Source organism: Oryctolagus cuniculus, chromosome 7 (assembly GCF_051225735.1).
Source record: "Oryctolagus cuniculus isolate XC-2025 breed Fujian yellow rabbit chromosome 7, ASM5122573v1, whole genome shotgun sequence".
NCBI lineage: Eukaryota > Metazoa > Chordata > Mammalia > Lagomorpha > Leporidae > Oryctolagus > Oryctolagus cuniculus.
In genome coordinates, this window is record NC_142873.1 from 7,536,929 (window position 1) to 7,563,215 (window position 26,287).

Below are 26,287 nucleotides of genomic sequence, written 5' to 3' on the forward strand. Positions count from 1 at the left end.
AATCTAAGAAGTGGGGGGAAAAACTTGGGGAACATTACACAACATCCAGTGACATGTCTGACTTGTGTCCGTGGAGGTTTCGTCCGCACTGTTTAATTGAAAAGATGATGACTTGACAGTAGACTTGGAAAGCTAAGAGGATCAGTGCCCAGCTTCTTCACGAACAAAGAGCTTTGCCCAGCTCCTCACACCCTGATGCCAGGGAAGACACTCTCTCCCTCCACAGAAATCAGTCAGAGACATGCATTTGCTATAAAATTATCTGGGTTTAATCGCTATCAACATCAGAACCATAGTACATCAAAGTAAAAAACTGTATGTACAATTACAAGTACCAAAAAAAAGTTCTTTGTGAGCAGCAATTTTCAGCAAATCTGACAAACAGTGAGAGTCATTCCTATTTTGGGTTTGAAAGGAGAAATGGAAATTTCCAAGACGACCCCGCCTCCCTCCGGCTCCAGTGACCCCCGAGCATCAATTTGCAGAGGCCTGGAGTAGGAGGGAGGTATTAACAACATATCAGGCACTCATTTCTTCCCTCTTTCGAAAGGGATGAGTTTTTAGGAGACATCTTCCATCATTTAATACACTGATGTTCCATCCATCTGCATCATTAGGTTCAGTAGTTACCATGACAATGGGATGCCTTCAGCAATCTAACGTGATAGCCAGATGCCAGAATGTGAAAGAAAAAAAACTAGTACCAGCTAGGAAGTGAGAGGAGATATAATTAATCTGAACCACACGGAGGATGAGCGCAGAACCGGGACCAGGGGGAAAACGGCTGAGCTGTCACTAAGGAGGCAGTGGGGAAGGGCAGAGACAACCGAGTTCCGGGAACAAAGCTTCACCACCAAGAGCCATGGACTGATCTACAGCGAAGACTGAAGGAGGAGCAGCAGTGAGTCCAGAATGTTGTTCTGTGCCCCTGCTGCTCTGCCACACCCGTCAGAGCCCAGCGGAGTCTGGCTGTGGATTCTAAGGGCCCCAACGTTGCTCCTCGGGCTCTCGGCCACCGCCTCACATGCTGCCACCATGGCACCGTGTTGAGGGAGACGCTGTCCCCTTGGCTCCTGGGAGCCCAGCAGAGGCGACAGACCAGTGCAGACCTCTGGAAGGGCTGGGGGGTTGAGACAGCAGAGCTGCATCAATGTCACACTCCCCGGGGATGAGCCTGGGACGTGCAGTCATTCTCAGCAGGGCTGCGTGGGGTAGCGGCGCTGAGCCAGGCGGTTTGGCCGACTGAGGCCAGCAGCCGTGGGGAGCTGGAAAAGCAGAACAAGCGTTAGACCAGAGGAGGGCCAGGTGTTTGTCACTCGGGACGCCCCTCTCCCTCACTGCAGTGCCTGGGTGTGCGTCCTGACTCCACTCCTGTTTCTATCTTCCTGCTCGTGTGCACGCCATGAAACAGAAGTGGTGGCTCACGTGGCTGGGTCCCTGCCGCCCATGTGGGAACCCAGATTGAGCTTCCAGCTCTTGGACCTTCTGTGTCTGCGTAGAGCACTCCAGCGGCAGCGGGCTTCGCAGGGTTCTGTTCTAATTCTGCACCTTTCCCTAATACCTTCACCTCTTATATATGCAAACAGGAAAGAAATTCAAGCTTATTTAAAAAAAAAAAAAAAAGCGAGACTGCATGACACGTGAACAGGGAGCTTGGATTCTCTCCAAGTCTGCCAGGAACCCCTCACGCCAGGACAGGGTGGTGCTCCCATGACACCGATACCAACAACACCTGGGTCTCTCTCATCTCAAGACCAGAGGCCAGCACCGTGGCTCACTAGGCTAATCCTCCACCTTGCGACGCTGGCACACCGGGTTCTAGTCCCGGTCGGGGCGCCAGATTCTGTCCCGGTTGCCCCTCTTCCAGGCCAGCTCTCTGCTGTGGCCAGGGAGTGCAGTGGAGGATGGCCCAGGTGCTTGGGCCCTGCACCCCATGGGAGACCAGGAGAAGCACCTGCTCCCGGCTTCAGATCAGCACGATGCGCCGGCCGCATCGCGCCAGCCACAGCAGCCATTGGAGGGTGAACCAACGGCAAAAGGAAGACCTTTCTCTCTGTCTCTCTCTCTCTCACTGTCCACTCTGCCTGTCAAAAATAAACAAAAACAAAAACAAAAGACCAGAAGCAATACTAATGACAGCTGCATTTATGAAGCACTGTCTAGGTGCCAAGCCTTCCATGGACCCAAGAGGCAGCTACTACCAGACCCATTGTACAGACACAGACACTGAGCTTTGGGTTAAACAACTGCTCACAGTCGCAGCTCATATAGTAAGCAGTAAACTTGAATTATAACCCCAAATCTCCTTAATCCAAGGCCGGTGGTCCCCACCCCTTCCCCTGACCCCTAAGCTCCTTACCTGCGGGACCTGAGATGGGTTGTAGAGCGGAACAGCCCCTTTCACGGAAGGCGGAGGAAGCAGAACGCTGGGGTTGGAGTAGAGCTCAGAGGACGCACTCTGTGGTGGAAAATAATGGGAAATCCTATCAGCAGCCGCTTCCCAGATTCCAGAATGGTGAGCGCTCCCCTGAGCGTCAACTTTGGTCAAGAGAAGCACATGGGTACATGGGAAGGGTTTCTTGATACAATGCAGGAAATTATAAGCAAACACGGTCCAGGGTCACACAACCTGGCTCTATGGCAACAACACAGTGGCCTTGATACAAGAAAGAGCCACAGTAACGCCGGCAGCGTCGTAAGAGGCAACATCACACTCTTCCCAAGACATCACACACAACAAGAGTACTTAAACAGGCTTCAGGAATTTTTTAAATATGCTTTACACAGAAATAGGTATGTAATCCATGCTGATATGAAAAAGCTGTCTAGTCTCTATTACAGGGGGCCGGCACTGTGGCTCAGTAGGTTAAGCTGCCATCTGCAGTACTGGCACCCCATGTGGGCACCAGTTCAAGTTCTGGCTGCTCCACTTCCAATCCAGCTCCCTGCTGATGCACCTGGGAAAGCAGCAGAAGATGGCCAAGTGCTTGGGCCCCTGCACCCACATGGGAGACCTGGAGGAAGCTCCTGGCTTTGGATCGGTCCAATTCCAGCTGTTCCAGTCATTTGGGAAGTGAACCAGCAGATGGAAGACATCTCTCTCTGTCTCTTCCTCTCTCTCTGTAACTCTACCTCTTAAATAAATCTTTTAAAAAAATTATATTACAGCCCAAGCCAGAGAAATGCTGAACTCTGGCTCCCCCAAGACAGGGCAGAGGCAGTTCTGTGGACCTCACCCAAGGAAGCTGTTAGGGGCTGCACTGCATCCTGCCCCAAATCCGCATCCTGAAGCTCATCACGTGCCTGTATTTGGAGATGGCATCTTTAAAGAGCCATCAGGGGAAGCTGAGGTCCCACGGGTGCGTGGCACCATCTGCCTGGTGTCCGTACACCAGGGGGAAACGTGAGCACAGACGCACACAGAGGGAAGACCACCGCACACACAGGGAGGGGACGGCAGCCACGAGCCACGGAGAGAGGCTTCAGGAGAAACAAGACTTTCCACACCCGGATCTTGCGCTTATAGCCCCCAGAGCTGTGACAAACGTCTGCTATGGAAGCCCTCTAAGTCTGCAGTACGCCGGGACGGTAGTAACTGCGTAACAGATGGTAGTCCAGTCTGCGTAACTAGACGTACAAGCTTTCCCAGCATTCCCCAGGAGCCTGCAGCCCAGGCTGGAAGTTCAGACCTCACACACGACCCTCGTCGGGATGCCAGGCCCCAGCCCACAGACTGCTCACCTCAGGCCCAGACAAGCCTCCGGTGCCAGTGCCTGCAGCTGTCTCCTGAGAGGACATGGCTCCTTGGGCTTCTCCCCTTCCTGGAGAGCAATGAGTCAGAGCTGTGTCCTCTGCTCAGGACGGAGGGACCCCCACACTGCCAGAAGACACCCCTCACACCCAGGGGGGCACCGAGAGGCTCAGAGATGGCCCCAAGGATGCGAGGCTGCTGGTACCTGTGCCCCCGCCGAAAGCGCTGGCCCCTGGCAGGGGCGGGGACTCAAGGAGGGGTGGCGGTGAGAGGCCCAGGCCAGCCTCCCGGGGAGAAGGTGCTCTGGGGTTCTCCTGCTGGAGGGAGAAATAAGGGCAGCATTGGCGACACTGGTCATGCGCAAGTTCAGGCCAGCCTGCTTGTATGCCCACAGCCACGATGGCAGCCTCCACGTGTGACGGCAGCTGGAGCACTCCCCGAACCCTGTTCTGCACGTGCCTGCCTCTGCTCAGTAACCCCGACAGCTCCCGCCTGCGCACCTCGGAAGCTAAAACCCTTCAGGCTAACTTTTTAAGGTTTTTCTCCATCTGCCTTTGCCCTCCCAAGAGAGATTTATTTCCTTGCCAACTCCCAACACAAAACTTGTTTCATTCAGGGAGAGGTGGAGTCAGGTGCCCGCAGGGGCGGAGCAAGTTCCCTGTGGCAGGTGCACAGGAGAGGGGGCGTTCTCCTCCCTCAGAGGTCACCTCTGAGTCAGGGCTGTCAGATGAGTCTTCGTCTCCGGAGTGGGGGGCATTCTCGGTGGGCTTCGAGCGAAACCAGCTGAACCAGCCAAATCCCGACCTCTGGAAGGGCAAGAGGAGTCTTCATAGCTGCAGGGTTGGTGCTCCCTGCTGATGGAGACGTCACCCCCACCTCCACCCCCACCCCACCCCAGGGTCTGGAAGGGTAGAGGAGTCTTCATAGCCGTGGGGTTGGTGCTCCCTGCTGATGGAGACGTCACACCCACCCCACTCCAGGGTCTGGAAGGGTAGAGGAGTCTTCATAGCTGTGGGGTTGGTGCTCCCTGCTGACGGAGACATCACCCCCACCCCACCCCACCCCAGGGTCTGGAAGGGTAGAGGAGTCTTCATAGCTGTGGGGTTGGTGCTCCCTGCTGACGGAGACGTCACCCCCACCCCACCCCACCCCAGGGTCTGGAAGGGTAGAGGAGTCTTCATAGCTGTGGGGTTGGTGCTCCCTGCTGACGGAGACGTCACCCCCACCCCACCCCACCCCAGGGTCTGGAAGGGTAGAGGAGTCTTCATAGCTGTGGGGTTGGTGCTCCCTGCTGACGGAGACGTCACCCCCACCCCACCCCCACCCAGGGTCTGGAAGGGTAGAGGAGTCTTCATAGCTGTGGGGTTGGTGCTCCCTGCTGACGGAGACGTCACCCCCACCCCACCCCCACCCAGGGTCTGGAAGGGTAGAGGAGTCTTCATAGCTGTGGGGTTGGTGCTCCCTGCTGACGGAGACGTCACCCCCACCCCACCCCCACCCCAGGGTCTGGAAGGCGAAGGAAGGGTGGGAAGAGCAGAGCAAGGACTCCACCTTAGCGCTCGCTGTCGCATCAGCCAGCTTCCCCGTGTGCGCGGGACTGCGGGCAGATTTCCTGCCTGCCTCATCAGAGGACTCCTCGTCGGCCTCCTTGACTGACCCAGGGCAGCTCTCAGAGAAACTCTGTGCTCTGGGAGCCAGCAGCTCCTGGAAGGAAGGAAACGTGCCCATCTATTTAGCAATGACCGTAGATGAAGCACATTTTTAAAAAAAAAAAAAATTTATAGAAAGCTTTTATTTAATAAATATAAATTTCATAAGTACAACTTATGGATTAATGTGCTTCTTCACCCTATACCTGCCCTCCCACCCCCAAACCATCCCACCTCCTACTCCCTCTCCCATCCCATTCTTCATTAAGATTCATGTTTAATTATCTTTATATACAGAAGATCAACTCTATACTAAGTAAATATTTCAACAGATTATACTTTGCATGTCTGTGTGGGTGCAAAGTACTGTTTGAAGACTAGTTTTACCGTTAATTCTCACAGTACAACACATTAAGCACAGAGGTCCCACATGGGGAGCAAGTGCACAGTGACTCCTGTTGTGTTGATTTAACAATTGACACTCTTGTTTATGGTGTCAGTAATCACCCGAGGCTCTAGTCATGAGCTGCCAAGGCTATGGAAGCCTCTCGAGTTAGCCAATTCCGATCTTATTTAGACAAGGTCATAGTCAAAGTGGAAGTTCTCTCCTCCCTTCAGAGAAAGGTACCTCCTTCTTTGATGGCCCATTCTTCCCACTGGGATCTCACTCACAGAGATCTTTAATGTAAGTCATTTTTTGCCACAGTGTCTTGGATTTCCATGCCTGAATACTCTCAAGGGATTTTTATCCAGATCTGAATGCCTTAAGTCTGATTCTGAGGCCAGAGTGCTATTTAGGGCATTTGTCTTTCAATGCCACATATTATGTGGCTCCCTCTACAACCCATCACTGCATACACCACAGGATGCTCCGACGGGACTGACCTCAGTGACTGCTGAGGAGTCAGGATGAGGCCAGAGCCCAGTCCCCGTGCTCACACCTTCCCTGACCACAGGCACCAGGTGCTCACACCTTCCCTGACCACAGGCACCAGGGCTGCTGCGCTCACACCTTCCCTGACCACAGGCACCAGGAGCTCACACCTTCCCTGACCACAGACACCAGGAGCTCACACCTTCCCTGACCACAGGCACCAGGGCTGCTGCGCTCACACCTTCCCTGACCACAGGCACCAGGTGCTCACACCTTCCCTGACCACAGGCACCAGGGCTGCTGTGCTCACACCTTCCCTGACCACAGGCACCAGGGCTGCTGCGCTCACACCTTCCCTGACCACAGGCACCAGGGCTGCTGTGCTCACACCTTCCCTGACCACAGGCACCAGGGCTGCTGCGCTCACACCTTCCCTGACCACAGGCACCAGGTGCTCACACCTTCCTTGACCACAGGCACCAGGTGCTCACATCTTCCCTGACCACAGGCACCAGGGATGCTGTGCTCACACTTTCCCTGACACAGGCACCAGCTGATCACACCTTCCCTGACCACAGGCACCAGGGCTGTTGTGCTCACATCTTCCCTGACTACAGGCACCAGGAGCTCACACCTTCCCTGACCACAGGCAGCCGGGCTGCTACACTAACGCCTTCCCTGACCACAGGCACCAGGAGCTCACACCTTCTATGACCACAGGCACCAGGGCTGCTGTGCTCACATCTTCCCTGACCACAGGCACCAGGGCTGCTGTGCTCACACCTTCCCTGACCACAGGCACCAGGTGCTCACACCTTCCCTGACCACAGGCACCAGGAGCTCACACCTTCTATGACCACAGGCACCAGGGCTGCTGTACTCACACCGTCCCTGACCACAGGCACCAGGTGCTCACACCTTCCCTGACCACAGGCACCAGGAGCTCACACCTTCCCTGACCACAGACACCAGGAGCTCACACCTTCCCTGACCACAGGCAGCAGGAGCTCACACCTTCCCTGACCACAGGCACCAGGTGCTCACACCTTCCCTGACCACAGACACCAGGGATGCTGCACTCACACCTTCCCTGACCACAGGCACCAGGGCTGCTGCGCTCACACCTTCCCTGACACAGGCACCAGGTGCTCACACCTTCCCTGACCACAGGCACCAGGGTGGCTGAGCTAACACCTTCCCTGACCACAGACACCAGGGCTGTTGCGCTCACACCTTCCCTGACCACAGGCACCAGGTGCTCACACCTTCCCTGACCACAGGCACCAGGTGCTCACACCTTCTATGACCACAGGCACCAGGGCTGCTGTGCTCACACCTTCCCTGACCACAGGCACCAGGTGCTCACACCTTCCCTGACCACAGGCACCAGGAGCTCAAACATTCCCTGACCACAGGCACCAGATGCTCACACCTTCCCTGACCAGAGGCACCAGGTGCTCACACCTTCCCTGACCACAGGCACCAGGGCTGCTGCGCTCACACCTTCCCTGACCACAGGCACCAGGAGCTCACACCTTCCCTGACCACAGACACCAGGAGCTCACACCTTCCCTGAACACAGGCAGCAGGAGCTCACACCTTCCCTGACCACAGGCACCAGGTGCTCACACCTTCACTGACCACAGGCACCAGGTGCTCACACCTTCCCTGACCACAGGCACCAGGGCTGCTGCACTCACACCTTCCCTGACCACAGGCACCAGGTGCTCACACCTTCCCTGACCACAGGCACCAGGGCTGTTGTGCTCACACCTTCCCTGACCACAGGCACCAGGGCTGCTGCACTCACGCCTTCCCTGACCACAGGCACCAGGGCTGTTGTGCTGACACCTTCCCTGACCACAGGTACCAGGGCTGCTGCACTCACACCTTCCCTGACCACAGGCACCAGGAGCTCACACCTTCCCTGACCACAGGCACCAGGGCTGCTGCACTCACGCCTTCCCTGACCACAGGCACCAGGTGCTCACACCTTCCCTGACCACAGGCACCAGGTGCTCACACCTTCTCTGACCACAGGCACCAGGGCAGCTGTGCTCACACCTTCCCTGACCACAGGCACCAGGTGCTCACACCTTCCCTGACCACAGGCACCAGGTGCTCACACCTTCCCTGACCACAGGCACCAGGTGCTCACACCTTCTCAGACCACAGGCACCAGGGCTGCTGTGCTCACACCTTCCCTGACCACAGGCACCAGGTGCTCACACCTTCCCTGACCACAGGCACCAGGTGCTCACACCTTCCCTGACCACAGGCACCAGGGCTGCTGTGCTCACACCTTCCCTGACCACAGGCACCAGGTGCTCACACCTTCCCTGACCACAGACACCAGGAGCTCACACCTTCCCTGACCACAGGCACCAGGAGCTCACACCTTCCCTGACCACAGGCACCAGGAGCTCACACCTTCCCTGACCACAGGCACCAGGTGCTCACACCTTCCCTGACCACAGGCACCAGGTGCTCACACCTTCCCTGACACAGGCACCAGGAGCTCACACCATCCCTGACCACAGGCACCAGGAGCTCACACCTTCCCTAACCACAGGCACCAGGAGCTCACACCATACCTGACCACAGGCACCAGGTGCTCACACCTTCCCTGACCACAGGCACCAGGTGCTCACACCTTCCCTGACCACAGGCACCAGGGCTGCTGTACTCAAACCTTCCCTGACACAGGCACCAGGTGCTCACACTTTCCCTGACCACAGGCACCAGGAGCTCACACCTTCCCTGACCACAGGCACCAGGAGCTCACACCATCCCTGACCACAGGCACCAGGTGCTCACACCTTCCCTGACCACAGCCACCAGGTTCTCACACCTTCCCTGACCACAGGCACCAGGTGCTCACACCTTCCATGACCACAGGCACCAGGGCTGTTGTGCTCACACCTTCCCTGACCACAGGCACCAGGGCTGCTGTGCTCACACCTTCCCTGACCACAGGCACCAGGAGCTCACACCTTCCCTGACCACAGGCACCAGGTGCTCACACCTTCCCTGACCACAGGCACCAGGTGCTCACACTTCCCTGACCACAGGCACCAGGTGCTCACACCTTCCCTGACCACAGGCACCAGGTGCTCACACTTTCCCTGACCACAGACACCAGGAGCTCACACCTTCCCTGACCACAGGCACCAGGAGCTCACACCTTCCCTGACCACAGGCACCAGGGCTGCTGCACTCACGCCTTCCCTGACCACAGGCACCAGGAGATCACACCTTCCCTGACCGCAGACACCAGGGCTGCTGCACTCACACCTTCCCTGACCACAGGCACCAGGGCTGCTGCGCTCACACCTTCCCTGACCACAGGCACCAGGTGCTCACACCTTCCCTGACCACAGACACCAGGGTGGCTGAGCTCACACCTTCCCTGACCACAGGCACCAGGTGCTCACACTTCCCTGACACAGGCACCAGGAGCTCACACCTTCCCTGACCACAGGCACCAGGTGCTCACACCTTCCCTAACCACAGGCACCAGGAGCTCACACCTTCCCTGACCACAGGCACCAGGTGCTCACACCTTCCCTGACCACAGGCACCAGGTGCTCACACCTTCCCTGACCACAGGCACCAGGGCTGCTGTAATCAAACCTTCCCTGACACAGGCACCAGGTGCTCACACTTTCCCTGACCACAGACACCAGGAGCTCACACCTTCCCTGACCACAGGCACCAGGAGCTCACACCATCCCTGACCACAGGCACCAGGTGCTCACACCTTCCCTGACCACAGGCACCAGGTTCTCACACCTTCCCTGACCACAGGCACCAGGTGCTCACACCTTCTATGACCACAGGCACCAGGGCTGCTGCGCTCACACCTTCCCTGACCACAGGCACCAGGAACTCACACCTTCCGTGACCACAGACACCAGGAGCTCACACCTTCCCTCACAACAGGCAGCAGGAGCTCACACCTTCCCTGACCACAGGCACCAGGTGCTCACACCTTCCATGACTACAGGCACCAGGACTGTTGTGCTCACACCTTGCCTGACCACAGGCACCAGGTGCTCACACCTTCCCTGACCACAGGCACCAGGAGCTCACACCTTCCCTGACCACAGGCACCAGGGCTGCTGCACTCACACCTTCCCTGACCACAGGCACCAGGGCTGTTGTGCTCAAACCTTCCCTGACCACAGGCACCAGGTGCTCACACCTTCCCTGACCACAGGCACCAGGAGCTCACACATTCCCTGACCACAGGCACCAGGGCTGCTGCACTCACACCTTCCCTGACCACAGGCACCAGGGCTGTTGTGCTCACACCTTCCCTGACCACAGGCACCAGGGCTGCTGCACTCACGCCTTCCCTGACCACAGGCACCAGGTGCTCACACCTTCCCTGACCACAGACACCAGGGCTGCTGCACTCACACCTTCCCTGACCACAGGCACCAGGGCTGCTGCACTCACACCTTCCCTGACCACAGGCACCAGGGCTGCTGCACTCACACCTTCCCTGACCACAGGCACCAGGGCTGCTGCACTCACGCCTTCCCTGACCACAGGCACCAGGTGCTCACACCTTCCCTGACCACAGGCACCAGGGTGGCTGAGCTCACACCTTCTCAGACAACAGGCACCAGGGCTGCTATGCTCACACCTTCCCTGACCACAGGCACCAAGTGCTCACACCTTCCCTGACCACAGGCACCAGGTGCTCACACCTTCCCTGACCACAGGCACCAGGTGCTCACACCTTCCTTGACCAGAGGCACCAGGTGCTCACACCTTCCCTGACCACAGGCACCAGGGCTGCTGCGCTCACACCTTCCCTGACCACAGGCACCAGGAGCTCACACCTTCCCTGACCACAGGCACCAGGAGCTCACACCTTCCCTGACCACAGGCAGCAGGAGCTCACACCTTCCCTGACCACAGGCACCAGGGCTGCTGTGCTCACACCTTCCCTGACCACAGGCACCAGGGCTGTTGTGCTCACACCTTCCCTGACCACAGGCACCAGGTGCTCACACCTTCCCTGACCACAGGCACCAGGAGCTCACACCTTCCCTGACCACAGGCACCAGGGCTGCTGCACTCACACCTTCCCTGACCACAGGCACCAGGGCTGCTGTGCTCACACCTTCCCTGACCACAGGCACCAGGTGCTCACACCTTCCATGACCACAGGCACCAGGAGCTCACACCTTCCCTGACCACAGGCACCAGGTGCTCACACCTTCCCTGACCACAGGCACCAGGGCTGTTGTGCTCACATCTTCCCTGACCACAGGCACCAGGGCTGCTGCACTCACGCCTTCCCTGACCACAGGCACCAGGGTGGCTGAGCTCACACCTTCCCTGACCACAGGCACCAGGGCTGCTGTGCTCACACCTTCCCTGACCACAGGCACCAGGAGCTCACACCATACCTGACCACAGGCACCAGGTGCTCACACCTTCCCTGACCACAGGCACCAGGTGCTCACACCTTCTCAGACTACAGGCACCAGGGCTGCTGTGCTCACACCTTCCCTGACCACAGGCACCAGGTGCTCACACCTTCCCTGACCACAGGCACCAGGAGCTCACACCATACCTGACCACAGGCACCAGGTGCACACACCTTCCCTGACAAGAGGCAACAGGTGCTCACACCTTCCCTGACCACAGACACCAGGGTGGCTGAGCTCACACCTTCCCTGACCACAGGCACCAGGTGCTCACACCTTCCCTGACACAGGCACCAGGAGCTCACACCTTCCCTGACCACAGGCACCAGGTGCTCACACCTTCGCTAACCACAAGCACCAGGAGCTCACACCTTCCCTGACCACAGGCACCAGGTGCTCACACCTTCCCTGACCACAGGCACCAGGTGCTCACACCTTCCCTGACCACAGGCACCAGGGCTGCTGTAATCAAACCTTCCCTGACACAGGCACCAGGTGCTCACACTTTCCCTGACCACAGACACCAGGAGCTCACACCTTCCCTGACCACAGGCACCAGGAGCTCACACCATCCCTGACCACAGGCACCAGGTGCTCACACCTTCCCTGACCACAGGCACCAGGAGCTCACACCTTCCCTGACCACAGGCACCAGGTGCTCACACCTTCTATGACCACAGGCACCAGGGCTGCTGTGCTCACACCTTCCCTGACCACAGGCACCAGGGCTGCTGTGCTCACACCTTCCCTGACCACAGGCAACAGGTGCTCACACCTTCCCTGACCACAGGCACCAGGTGCTCACACCTTCCCTGACCACAGGCACCAGGGCTGCTGCGCTCACACCTTCCCTGACCACAGGCACCAGGAACTCACACCTTCCGTGACCACAGACACCACGAGCTCACACCTTCCCTCACAACAGGCAGCAGGAGCTCACACCTTCCCTGACCACAGGCACCAGGTGCTCACACCTTCCATGACCACAGGCACCAGGACTGTTGTGCTCACACCTTCCCTGACCACAGGCACCAGGTGCTCACACCTTCCCTGACCACAGGCACCAGGGCTGCTGCACTCACACCTTCCCTGACCACAGGCACCAGGGCTGTTGTGCTCACACCTTCCCTGACCACAGGCACCAGGTGCTCACACCTTCCCTGACCACAGGCACCAGGTGCTCACACCTTCCCTGACCACAGGCACCAGGTGCTCACACCTTCCCTGACCACAGGCACCAGGAGCTCACACCTTCCCTGACCACAGGCACCAGGTGATCACACCTTCCCTGACCACAGGCACCAGGTGCTCACACCTTCCATGACCACAGGCACCAGGTGCTCACACCTTCCCTGACCACAGGCACCAGGAGCTCACACCTTCCATGACCACAGGCACCAGGTGCTCACACCTTCCATTACCACAGGCACAAGTGCTCACACCTTCCCTGACCACAGACACCAGGAGCTCACACCTTCCCTGACCACAGGCACCAGGTGATCACACCTTCCCTGACCACAGGCACCAGGTGCTAACACCTTCCCTGACTACAGGCACCAGGAGCTCACACGTTCCCTGAACACAGGCACCAGGTGCTCACACCTTCCCTGACCACAGGCACCAGGTGCTCACACCTTCCCTGACCACAGGCACCAGGAGCTCACACCTTCCCTGACCACAGGCACCAGGAGCTCACACCTTCCCTGACCACAGGCACCAGGAGCTCACACCTTCCCTGACCACAGGCACCAGGGCTGCTGTGCTCACACCTTCCATGACCACAGGCACCAGGTGCTCACACCTTCCCTGACCACAGGCACCAGGAGCTCACACCTTCCCTGACCACAGGCACCAGGGCTGCTGCGCTCACACCTTCCCTGACCACAGGCACCAGGTGATCACACCTTCCCTGACCACAGGCACCAGGTGCTCACACCTTCCCTGACCACAGGCACCAGGTGCTCACACCTGCCCTGAACACAGGCATCAGGAGCTCACACCTTCCCTGACCACAGGCACCAGGAGCTCACACCTTCCCTGACCACAGGCACCAGGTGCTCACACCTTCCCTGACCACAGGCACCAGGTGCTCACACTTTCCCTGACCACAGGCACCAGGAGCTCACACCTTCCCTGACCACAGGCACCAGGTGATCACACCTTCCCTGACCACAGGCACCAGGTGCTCACACCTTCCCTGACCACAGGCACCAGGTGCTCACACCTTCCCTGACCACAGGCACCAGGAGCTCACACCTTCCCTGACCACAGGCACCAGGTGCTCACACCTTCCATTACCACAGGCACAAGTGCTCACACCTTCCCTGACCACAGACACCAGGAGCTCACACCTTCCCTGACCACAGGCACCAGGTGATCACACCTTCCCTGACCACAGGCACCAGGTGCTAACACCTTCCATGACCACAGGCACCAGGAGCTCACACGTTCCCTGAACACAGGCACCAGGTGCTCACACCTTCCCTGACCACAGGCACCAGGTGCTCACACCTTCCCTGACCACAGGCACCAGGAGCTCACACCTTCCCTGACCACAGGCACCAGGAGCTCACACCTTCCCTGACCACAGGCACCAGGAGCTCACACCTTCCCTGACCACAGGCACCAGGGCTGCTGTGCTCACACCTTCCATGACCACAGGCACCAGGTGCTCACACCTTCCCTGACCACAGGCACCAGGAGCTCACACCTTCCCTGACCACAGGCACCAACAGGCCCTTTGTTAGGGCCCCTGCCACCCATACCGGAGACCCAGATGGAGTTCTGGGCTCCTGGCTTCAGCCCCAGCCACTGTGACTACTTGGGGAGTGAACCAGCAGATGAAAATTCTTGGCCGGCGCCGCGCTCACTTGGCTAATCCTCCGCCTGCGATGCCGGCACCCCTGGTTCTAGTCTCGGTTGGGGCGCCAGATTCTGTCCCAGTTGCTCCTCTTCCGGTCTAGCTCTCTGCTGTGGCCTGGGAAGGCAGTGTAGGATGGCCCAAGTTGTCGCTCCCCCTCTTCGCGGAGGAACGACACAGGACCCTGCGCTGTTCTTTCGTCTGCTCGGCCCTCCCCGGGTTTGCTGCTGGTTCTTCCCGGGTTGGCTACTATCCCTTCCACCTCCGTGGAAGGGCAGTTCCCCCTGGCCACATTCCCCACTTCCGCAGGGGAGCGGCACACCGCCGGCCGGCTTTCTCGGGGGGCTGCACAGGTGTTCCTTCAGCTAGATGTTCCCCTTAGATGTTCCCCATAGATGTTCCCCGGTGCATGCCGTCTCTCTCCTCCTTTATAGTCCTCCTCCGCCAATCCTAACTCGGCTGCCCACACGCCGAGTACGCTGCTCTCCTCCAATCAGGAGCAAGTCCTACTGTTTATTGGTTGAACTGGAGGCAGCTGTGCGGAAGCTGTTTACTTCTCTCCCAGCGCCATGTTGTGGGAGAGCAGATGCATAGAATAAGTCTTAATTCCAGTAACTTAGTCCAGTCCGGATTGCTCCCCACAGATCCCCCTTTCTTTTTATTTTTTGGCGTTGATACGCACCTGTCTTCGGTGTCCCGCGGCACACACTCTGCTCTACTTGCTAGAGTTGCCACAGGCTCTTACAAGTCCTATCAATCAGGCAAACCGAATCCGGGTCCTCTCTTCGCCATGTTGTGAGGAGGTTTTTAGGCGCTGATGCGTGCCTGTGTTCGGTGCCCTGCAGCGCATGCTCTGCTCTGCCTGCAGGGGCTTACAAGCCCTATCAGGCAAACCGAATCCAAGCCTTCTCATTGCCTTTTTGTGGGGAGGCCTTACTGATGTTAATTCGTGCCTGTCTTCGGTGACCTGCGGCGCATAAGCTGCTAGCCGCCCAGGTGCTCATCGCCTCACTAATCGGGCAGACCGAATCCAAGCCTTCTAATTGTTGTATTGTAGGGAGGCCTTTCTATTTCTCTATTTCTCTATCTCCGGGCATTCCTATTTCTCCCATTTTACTTCTGTCTGCCAACATTCCCATTTCTCTCACTCCACTTCCAAACTTCTGTTTCTCTTATCCCCGCAGCTTCCCGCTCTGCGCCGCTTCAGCCAGCGCCTCTCTCATCTGCGCGGCTCCGCTTTCCACGCCCTTTGCGTCTGCACCACGGCCTACGCCAGCCCCGTTCCCTATCTACTTGTGCCCCGCACGCTCTCTCTGCGCACGGCAGCCTCCGCGAGTCACACAGCGTAGCTTACGTGTCCGCCACTAGCATTCAATCTAAGTTCCCCGGGCTAGCCTGGCGAATTCAACCCAGCTTACGTCTCCGCCCCACGATTTGGCTTCCCGTCCTTTGCTCCCCGGGCTAATCAGACGGATCCCAATCTGGCTTACGTTTCAGCTTCTGGTTTCAACCTTTCGCCCCCTATTCCCGGGCTAACTTGAGAATCCCAAAGTGGCTTCCGTTTCCGCCTTGGCCTGCCCCCCGCGGCTTCAATTTCCCTAACATTTTTCTCTACCCGGTATGTTTCCCCAAGCTTTCCTCCAACAATACTCCTCCCTCATTTCTCCTGGCCTCTCCCCACAGTCCGCATCCGAGTCTGTTTGTTCTAGCTTTCACTTTCGCTTTCGACCTTAGAGATTTCTCCCAGCTTCCCCCCGTAGTCCGTATCTGAGTCTATGCCTAGGCTTTCCATAGCTTCTTCCGGCACCTTTTTTCGTCCGGCTTTTCCCTAGGCTGTTTGCTAGTCTCTCTCTCCGATAATTTCCCAATTCTTCCCGTTTCTTCCCGTTTCTTCCCTCCTAAGTTTGCTATCCGTCCTAGGTTTCCTTCCGAGTCACAGCACCATTATGTCGCTCCCCCTCTTCGTGGAGGAATGACACTAAACCCTGCCTAGGCTTCATATCCGAGTCACAGCACCATTATGTCGCTCCCCCTCTTCGCGGAGGAACGACACAGGACCCTGCGCTGTTCTTTCGTCTGCTCGGCCCTCCCCGGGTTTGCTGCTGGTTCTTCCCGGGTTGGCTACTATCCCTTCCACCTCCGTGGAAGGGCAGTTCCCCCTGGCCACATTCCCCACTTCCGCAGGGGAGCGGCACACCGCCAGCCGGCTTTCTCGGGGGGCTGCACAGGTGTTCCTTCAGCTAGATGTTCCCCTTAGATGTTCCCCATAGATGTTCCCCGGTGCATGCCGTCTCTCTCCTCCTTTATAGTCCTCCTCCGCCAATCCTAACTCGGCTGCCCACACGCCGAGTACGCTGCTCTCCTCCAATCAGGAGCAAGTCCTACTGTTTATTGGTTGAACTGGAGGCAGCTGTGCGGAAGCTGTTTACTTCTCTCCCAGCGCCATGTTGTGGGAGAGCAGATGCATAGAATAAGTCTTAATTCCAGTAACTTAGTCCAGTCCGGATTGCTCCCCACACAAGTATTTGGGCCTTGCACCCGCATGGGAGACCAGGAGGAAGCACCTGGCTCCTGGCTTTGGATTGGTCCAGCGCACTGGCCGTAGCAGCCATTTGGGGGGTGAACCAAAGGAAGGAAGACCTTTCTCTCTGTCTCTCTCTCTAACTCTGCCTATCAAAAAAAAAAAAAAAAGGCAGCAGCAAGGGGGGAAATTGAAAAAAATAGAATAAAAATTTTAAAAATTCTCTTTCACTTTGTTTCTCCCTTTTGTCACTATGTCTTCCAAATAAATAAATATTTTTAAAAATAAGAAATAAAGCTCTCCATGGACATTTTCTTCACCATTTAAAAACACACATGCATATGTTTTATGCACATCTATTCATACACACATATACACTTAAGTATATATGTACATACACAATGATTTTTCAAGAAGTTCGTGGAAATGCATATTATGAAAAAGTTATACATAGATTTCAAAATAAATTTATCTTTTTTTAAAGCTCTACTTATTTATTTGAGAGGCAGAGTTACAGATAGAGATAGGGAGAGACATAGAGAGAGGTCTTCCATCTGCTGGTTCACTCCCCAAATAGCTACAACGGTTGGAGCTGGGCCGATCAGAAGCCAGGAGCCGGGAGCTTCTTCTGGGTCTCCCACATGGGTACAGGGGCCCAGGTACTTGGATTATCTCCCACTGCTTTAGCCGGCCATTAGCAGACAGCTGGATCAGAAGTGGAGCAACCAGGACTCCAAGCTGGAATGCCAGCACCACAGGCAGAGGCTTAACCTACTACCGGTGCCAGCCCCTAAACTTCTTGTTTTTTTATTTGAGAGGCAGAGAGAATGAGAAAGGCAGAGAGAGTAAGCGCTCCCCTCCACTCATTCACTGGTGCTTGGGTTCAAGTGCTGGCTTTACTACCAGTTCCGGCTTTCTGCTAATGCATACCCTGGAAGGCAGCAGATGATGGCTGAAGTCCTTGGGTCAGCTGCCACCAATGTGAGAGACCCAGGTTGAGTCCCTGGCTCCTAGCTTTAGCCCAGCCCAGCACCTCTTGTTGCAGGTGTTTGAAAAGTGCATCAACAGATGGAAGATCTTTTTATCTCTATCTCTCTGTGTATCTCTTCCTTTCAAAGAAAGAAAAGTACACGTATACATACATAAATTTAGAAAAAGAAGAGAAGGTAGGCATTGCGATGCAGTGGGTTGAGGCACTGCTTGGGACATCTGCATTCCACATTGGAGTGCTGGTTTCAGTCCCAGCTACTCTATTTCTGATCCAGCCTCCTGCTAATGTACCTGAGAGGTAGTAGACAATGGTCCAAAAACTTGGGTCCTGCCATCCATGTGGGAGACCAGGATGGAGTGCCTGGCTCCTGGCCTAGGCCTGTATTTGGGGCATCAGTCAGTAGATGAAAGACCTCTGTCTCTTTCTCTCAGATAGATACATAGATAGATAGATAGATAGATAGACAGACAGATAGATATAGATAGACAGACAGACAGTTAGGATGCCAAGGGGGCAAAGATCCATGAGGCCAAAACTAAACCAGCTCTTCTGCTCCCTCCACTCCACCTCCCAGGACACATGGGGTGGGACTGAATGTAAGTAAGAACACAGGCTCCTCCCTGCCCCCCAGGACTGGGGCTAGAAACAGTGAGGAAGAGGCACAGAGTGGGAGAGAGAGCTGGCGCCGTGGTGGGGAGGAGTCTGCAGGGAACTCAGAAACCAGGGCACCTACATGCACGGGAAACCCAGCAGCAGGCACCTCTTCACCTTCACCCTGCTTCGTCCACTCACCTGTGGCGTGGAAATGACCTCTAGACCCTCAGGCTCCTGGAAGGTCTCTGGAGACGCTATGTTCTCTCCTGCAGCACCAAACACACACAGAAACTGCTTCAGAGCCGTGCTTCCTCCAGGCACCCTGATGAAGGGTGGTGGGAGACACAGAGACTTTCCCAGCTGCAAAGTGGCTGGAGTCAGAGCCCGTTTTTCTCTGAGACCACAGCAAATCCAAGTCCAGGTGCACGGCTTCTCTCAGCTCCAGCCGCCCCAGGACGCACGGGTCCCCCAAAAGCACGGTGGTCCTTTCCAATGTCTGTCTGCATCGCAGGCATCCCCCGTTTGAGTCTCCAGCCTGGACAGGACCTTGTCTCGGGTCTGAGATCTCATCCTCACAGTGCCCAGCTCTCCCCTGGCACAGCTCAGCACCGCTCACCCATGTCTGCCCCTGCTGTCCCAAGTCCGAGGGGCCAGGACAGACACACGGGCTCCTGCCACGGCCCCTGACAGTGAGCTCTCGGGTGCAGAAAGAGGCCTATGCTGTGGTGCAGGTGACTTTTTCTCTTCTCCACCCTGCAGTCTTCCCACTGCCCAGAGATTATGCAACCCACAGCGAGGGCAGGACAGACAGGAAGAGAACACGCTTCCTCCAGTGCAACAAAGCAGCCGCAGCAACGTGCACACCCCACCACAAGTCTGCACTGGCTCCAGCCCACCGGCTCCCACTGCTGCCTGCACCTCCCTCCCCTGCTTCCGCTGCCCCAAGACTCGGTACCCCGGGCGTCCAGTCTGGCCAGCAGGTCTTACCAGGGGCTGAGTGTGTCTGCCGCGTGTCCTCCCAGACCTGTCCTCCAACAGCCTGTGGTTCCTCCGTGCTGACCGGGAAGTGGGTCTCAGGCACTGAATAGAGAGGCACAGGTGCCCCTGCCGGCCCTGCGGCGGGCCCTGGCTGGAGGGGAAAGGGCTGGGGCAGGCCAGTCTGCGTAGGTGTTGGCCATGGCGCTGGCTCGCACCCGGGGGCGTCTGAGAAGCGCTGATATGCGGGAAGATCCTGGTAGAAAGTGCTTTCTGCGGACACAAGAGGAAGGAGTGAGACCTGAACTGTGGCATCTGCACACGAATCAGACCAGAAACAAGACCGGCCACAGGGTGCAGCTCCTGCCCCTGAGGCCTCGCAAAGCACGGTGATCGTAGCACCAGTGTGGCTCACATCCTCGTGCCGTCTCCACACCTTCCAGCAGTGGGTTGGGAGGGGAGAAATGACCACCCCATCCGACTCCACACCTCTGTATTTTTGGATCAACTCTTTCTCCTTTAAGGAGTTCCTAACGGACTTGGGTATTTGAAACCTGGAAGACCTCCAGTTTGGGAAAAGGCCTCTGGATTTGGTGCCAGCTTCCTGCCAGTGCAGACCCTGGGAGGCAGTGGTGATGGCTCAAGTAGTGGGGTCCCTGCCACCTACATGGGAGACCTGGATTGAGTTGCCGGCTCCCAGCTTTGGTCCTGGCCCAGCCCTAACCACTGAGGCCATTTGGGGAGTGGAACTGATGAACCAGAGCCCCTTTCTCTCTCTCTCTATCCCTCTCTCTCTCTGCCTCCTTCCCTCTCTCTCTCACTCTCATCCCCTCCCTCCCACCACCACCTCTCAAATTTTAAAAATCAAAAAGAAAGAAAACTTCTCATTAAAAGCCCAGATCAGATCTGAGAGGCGATGGCTTTGCTTGTAAAGCAGCACAATCCATTTGCCCTGGAGGGGGCCTTGCTGATGAGATGAACGCAGGTGGGGACAAGCCCAAGATTGGCCCAAGGTCCCAGGGCTGTGTGGGCACCAGCGGACAGGGCTGTGAGGAAGCAGCCACAAGAGGCAGTGGCCTGGTGCTGCTCCACCCTTCACTGAGACCAGAAGCAAGGCCTGCCCCCCCTCCCCTTCCCTTTGCTCACCCCTGAAGGAAGCACAAGAGGCATGGCTGGAAGGGAAGAGGTGAGGACCCCGTGTAACCGTGGGAAAAGAGGGGCTGTGTGCAGGAGGTACCTGGCCCAGCGGGTGGGTCACACTGACACAGGCAAGGAAGGCACTCAGGGGAGGGAGGGGCTAGAATTCCCTGGAAAAGTCTGTGTCGTGCAATCAGACCCTGAGCGTCAGCTGTTGTCCCAAGCACCTGTTGTTCCTGTGGCTCCTGGAGTATCCAAGTTTGCAGAATGAGGTTCCCCAGCGTCTGCAGCTGCCTTTTGCTGTTTAAGATAAAGCACACTCCTTTATCCGCGGCACAGGGAGAAACAAGAGTAGGGAACGGGGTGACTCTGAACTTAAATCAGACAGGATCTCCGGTGGGAGTGGCACGGTAAGGGAACCTCCGCTGAGCGCCCAGTGGCCTGAGCAGGGCACTGGCTCCAGGGCTCCCAGCTGTGCTCAGAGCCGGCAGCGCTGGCCGCAGGTCAGGGCCCACGGAAGGAGGGAAACCACAGGCCTGAGAGGCCACAGCAGAGGGATGCAGGGAGGGAAGGAGGAGGGCTGGGTTTGAAACATCCACTTGGTCCTTTCTTCAGGCATAATGGGAGGAAGAGAGGGAGGAGGCCCTGGTCCTCTTACTGTCCCGATGACGACCAGCAGCTTGGGCAATCGTGAGAACAGAGAGGAAAGGCCCGGACGTCTTTTAAGTGAGTGCCTGGCCTACATTACATGAAAGTACCGCGGTCTCTCTGATCCTTTGTTCCCAGCAGAGATGGGGAAGCTTTCTTAGCCATCAAACATGCGCCCTGGGACCTCAGAGAAGGGCGGCAAGGGGTTTGGGAGAGCCCTCCCCACTCCGCCTCCACCCACCTGGGTCACACACACACAGAGGAAATGGTTTCAAAATGGGAGCCAAGCAGGCGAGGAGCTCAGAGTCCCACCCTTTCCCGGGACACGGGGCGCAGCTCGTGGGTGATGGGGACACCACAGGGAAGCATGCGGCCAGGACTTGCTGATGTCCATGCCCCTCTGCAGCTCAGGGAGAGTGGAGGGAAACTGAGGCCCAGCCTGCCACCCCTGCTCCACCTGCTCACCTGCAGCTCCTGGTGCCGCCGGAGCCGCTGCAGCCAGTCAGGCTCCCAGGCCTCATCTCCCCCGCGCCTCTCGAGAACCAACGGGTCTGCCAGCTTCAGCCTCTCGGCCAGCTGCGCCGAGTCAGTGGGAGAGGGACAGAGAGGGCAATCAGAGTGATGGAACACCAAGAGGGCGAGGCGGCAATGACGGGAAGCAGAAAGAGCCGCAACTGCCTTGTAAATTGGATTATAAAGAATAATTGAGGGGGCCTGTGCTGTGGTGTAGCAGCTAAGCATCCACCTGCAGTGCCAGCATCCCATATGGGCACCGGTTCAAGTCCCGGCTGCTCCACTTCCGATCCAGCTCTCTGCTATGGCCTGGGAAAGCAGTGGAAAGTGGCCCAAGTCCTTGGGCCCCTGCACCCACGTGAGAGACCCAGAAGAAGTTCCAGGCTCCTGGCTTCGGATCAGCACAGCTCCAGCCATTGCTGCCATCTGGGGAATGAACCAGCAGATGGAAGACCTCTCCCTCTGCCTCTCCTCTCTGTGTGTAACTCTGACTTTCAAATAAATAAATAAATCTTAAAAAAATAATTATTAACTGGGGACAGCATTGTGGTATAGAGGTAAAGCTGCCACCTTCGAAGCCGTATCCCATATGAGAGCTGGTTTGTGTCACAGATGCTCCACTTTCAATCCAGCTCCCTGCTAATGGCCTGGGAAAAAGCAGCAGAAGATAATCCAAGTTCTTGGGCCCCTGCTAGCCACATGGGAGACCTGGATGGAGCTCCTGGCTCCTAACTTTGGCCTGGCCTATCCCTCACCATTGCCACCATCTAGGGAGTGAACCAATGGATTTATTGATTTATTTGAAAGGCAGAGCAAAAGAGAGGGAGGGAGAAACAGAGAGATCTTCTATCTTCAGTTCCTTCCCCAAATGGCCACGACAGCCAGAGCTGGGCCAGACCAAAGCCAGGAGCCAAGAGCTCCATCCTGGTCTCCCATGTGGGTGGCAGGGCCCCCAAACACTTGGGCCATCATCCACGGCTTTCCCAGGCTCGTTAGCAGGCAGCTGTATCAGAACTGGAGCAGTGGGGACTTGGACTTGGACTTGCTCTGATATGCGATGCTGACAACTGGCAGTGGCTTAACCAGCTGTACCATAACACTTGCTCCGCCTTATTCCATTATGAAGTCCCAGAACTTCCCCAGTCAACCATTCTGGCTCCCTGGGTTCCTTGCAAACATGAACCTGTGGGCAGAAATCTCAGTGTGTGGGGCCTGAACACCACTAACGTTATTGCCTACAGAATCCAGCACTTGGGCCTCATCCACACCAAAACAAAAATGTAAGGGCAGGCTGCCTTTTTGCTCTCTAATGGACTTTTTCTTCAATTAACTGAAACAAGTATTTGCCTGATTATTGTTTTCTTCCCCAGAAACTGAAAGTTGATATGTTTTTGTTTTCTTTTTTAAATGTATCCCACATGTGATAAAATATTCCATGCATTTAAAAGTATTTTAATAAGGATCATTTCCTGTTTTAATCACTAACTACATTTTCCAAGCCCAGCTTTTACAAACAGAATGGTTTACCGCTGCATGCCATTTTACTGTACCAGAAAAGCAGGTGCAAGAATGAATTTGTCAAGAAGTACATGCATGGTGTTCCCAGGCCCCCAATCCCCCCGCCCCCGCCCCCAGCCTCCTCCCTTGTGTGTTTCGGACTCTGCTTATCGCATCTGGGCACACAGCCGTGGCCAAAGACAGCCGTGGGCTCCAATTGTACAGCGTGTTCAAAAAAGATGAAACGTGGAGCCTCAGCTGCTCTCCAATGGCTTGCTCTGAACACTGAAGATAAACCACCTGCAGAGAACCCTTTGAGACGCTCACCTTGATGAGTTCCACTAATAGCACAGGGTGGCTGCTCTCTGCCTGGCTCAGGACGGCCGTGCCAATGGCTTCGCAGTAATGGAAGGCCTGGGACGCCAGGCCGTAGTCCGCCAGGCGGGAAGCATAAAGGAGCTTATACACCTGCGGAGAGGAACCGGGCCAGGGATGAGTCCACCAGACAGGGCTGGAGGGATAGGGGGGGACGCAGATAAGACTTCTTGCAAGTCAAATGATTGCCAGCTTCCTGCAGCACTGGCATCCACATATCCACAGCTTTGTGCCATCTGGGGCATTTTATCTGTGTACAGGCACAACTCCAAATCCAGCCCGTGGTTCCTGAGTTATAGAGAGAAGTACAGACAACCCATCAGCTCCACTCTAGGCCTTGGTCACCGTGGAAATGTACGAAGTGCTTACTCCCTATCCATCAGGCTGTGGTACGAGAGAGCCTGCTGTTCTGTTTGGGGCAGAGACCAGGTGACAGGGCACATATAACACAAGCAAAAACAGGCCCTGGTGCAAGCCCCGTGGAGAGTACAGACGAATACAAGTAATCTCCTGCCGAAGCCTGAGGGACGAGGCGAGGGCCAGGCGTGAGGGCTCTGGTGGCAGACAGACTCCGGTTCAAACCCGAGCGCCATCCTAGTGTGGCACACTGGACTACTGACCTCAGTGTACCCACTGCAACACGGATTTCTATAGTAACACCGCCTACCACCTCTTCTGCTGTGACGATTAAATGAAATCATCCAGAAAAAGTACTTAGAAAACATGGTAGGGGCCGGTGCTGTGACGTAGCGGGTAAAGCCCTGGCCTGAAGCACTGGCATCCCATATGGACACCAGTTCGACTCCTGGCTGCTCCACTTCCGATCCAGCTCTCTGCTATGCCCTGGGAATGCAGTGGAAGATGGCCCAGGTCCTTGGGCCCCTGCACCTGCGTGGGAGACCTGGAGGAAGCTCCCCACTCCTGCTTTCCAACTGCTCAGTCCTGGCCATTGCAGCCATCTAGGGAGTGACCAGTCGACAGAAAATTTCCCTCTCTCTCTCTCTGACTTCCAAATAAATAAACCAATCTCTTTTTTAAAAAGAATACGAAGGTAATGTGCACAGGAAGATGAGTTACCTGCACACAAAAAGCAAAGGAAATACAGGGCAGCAGAGCTACGTGTCAAATGGGGGCCACGGAGCCAGCCGTGGGAGGCGGTGTCCAGTGTGGACAGCGGGCTTCGTGCCTGGCGCCACTGCCCCGCGTTCCAGACAGGAGCTCGCTGGCTCCCGCGGGGGGCGCCTTCAACAGACACTGGGGCCACCCCCGCCTCAGCCGAGCCCACTGCCACACTCGTGACAAATGTGAGAAATGTGGGTGACATGGGCCACAGGTCGGGAGGTTGAGGAGAGAGGCCAGGAGAACGTGCAGCTGGCGGCGAGGGACCAGGCACGGAGCAGGGAGCAAGCTGCAGCGGCGATAATTGCAAATTAATCTTGATGTGAATGGAAGGGGAGAGGGAGTGGGAGAGGGGAGTGTTGTGGGTGGGAGGGAAGTTATGGGGGGGGGGGGAGAAGCTATTGTAATCCATAAGCTGTACTTTGGAAATTTATGTTCATTAAATAAAATAAAATATATATATATATAAAAAAAAAGCTGCAGGGGCAGAAGTCTCAGGGGTCGCGGGAGAGACCCCAGCCCCGGCGGCGGCGGCGGCGGCGGCAGGGGCGGGGCGGGGCGGCTGCGCAGGCGCACACGGGCCTGGGGCGCCGGGGCCGCGCAGGGCCGGGAGCTGGCCGCAGGGGCCCGGGGCCGCGACGGCGAGGCCGGAGCCTCGGGCAGGGAGGCCCCTGCGAGGTCCAGCTCTCGCGGCGTGAAAGACAAGGCTGCAGGGGACGCGCGGGACGAGACCCGGCACCTTCCCGCGCTCGCGCTGCTGAGGGGAAGTCGGCCGAGGCGTCAAGTCGCAACGGCGCCTCGCGGCGTCGCCTACCTGGAAGGAAGCGATGAGGCCCGGGCGGCCGCCCAGCGTCCGACAGTACTCCAAGACCTCCGTCCTCTGGATAGCCTCCGCGGAGGCGAACCTCGGGAACTCCTGACTGGAACCGGAAGAGCAACAGGGCGCGTGAGGTGGCGGGACGCCGCCCGCCGCCGCCCTCCCCGACGGCTCTGACTGGGCTGACGCGGGGGGCCTGGGGAGAGGCGCCCCCGCGGCCCTGCCCTCACCGGCCTGCCTGCCGGGGGCCGCACATCCCAGGCACCGCGTTGTTCCTGGAGGCGTCAAAAACTTGGAAAAAGGAAGCGAAACATTTGGGTGCAAAAACAAAAAAAGAAAAAAAAAATTTTTTTTTTTGAAATCTACGCTTTTTTTTTTTCATAAAAGGCCCCTCCTATGAACTTTTTGAAGAGCCCTCGTAGTCACCCACGCGCTGAGGGTCCCCACGGGACCCCGGCGTTCCCGTGTGGGACATGAGGCCCCCGGCGGCCGGGCTGGGCAGCTTGGCGCCGCCGTCACCAG

General features: G+C 57.0%; 1 protein-coding gene across 7 annotated transcripts in view; it reads right to left on the reverse strand.

The window, feature by feature from the left end:
- Positions 1 to 246: 246 nt before the first annotated feature.
- The window catches only part of SEC16B (SEC16 homolog B, endoplasmic reticulum export factor), a 72,290-nt gene continuing 46,249 nt past the window's right edge, over positions 247 to 26,287 (reverse strand). For 3 of the 7 annotated variants that reach the window (XM_070076624.2, XM_089336605.1, XM_089336606.1), the window contains 12 exons: positions 25,763 to 25,868; positions 23,782 to 23,922; positions 21,910 to 22,020; positions 21,024 to 21,096; positions 19,672 to 19,932; positions 18,883 to 18,950; positions 5,303 to 5,455; positions 4,459 to 4,557; positions 3,957 to 4,068; positions 3,742 to 3,821; positions 2,360 to 2,458; positions 247 to 1,265 (listed from right to left, as the gene is read on the reverse strand). In XM_070076624.2, the coding sequence (XP_069932725.2) occupies positions 1,194 to 1,265; positions 2,360 to 2,458; positions 3,742 to 3,821; positions 3,957 to 4,068; positions 4,459 to 4,557; positions 5,303 to 5,455; positions 18,883 to 18,950; positions 19,672 to 19,932; positions 21,024 to 21,096; positions 21,910 to 22,020; positions 23,782 to 23,922; positions 25,763 to 25,868 (1,375 nt within the window). In that variant the 3' untranslated portion in view covers positions 247 to 1,193. 7 annotated transcript variants of the gene reach the window in all.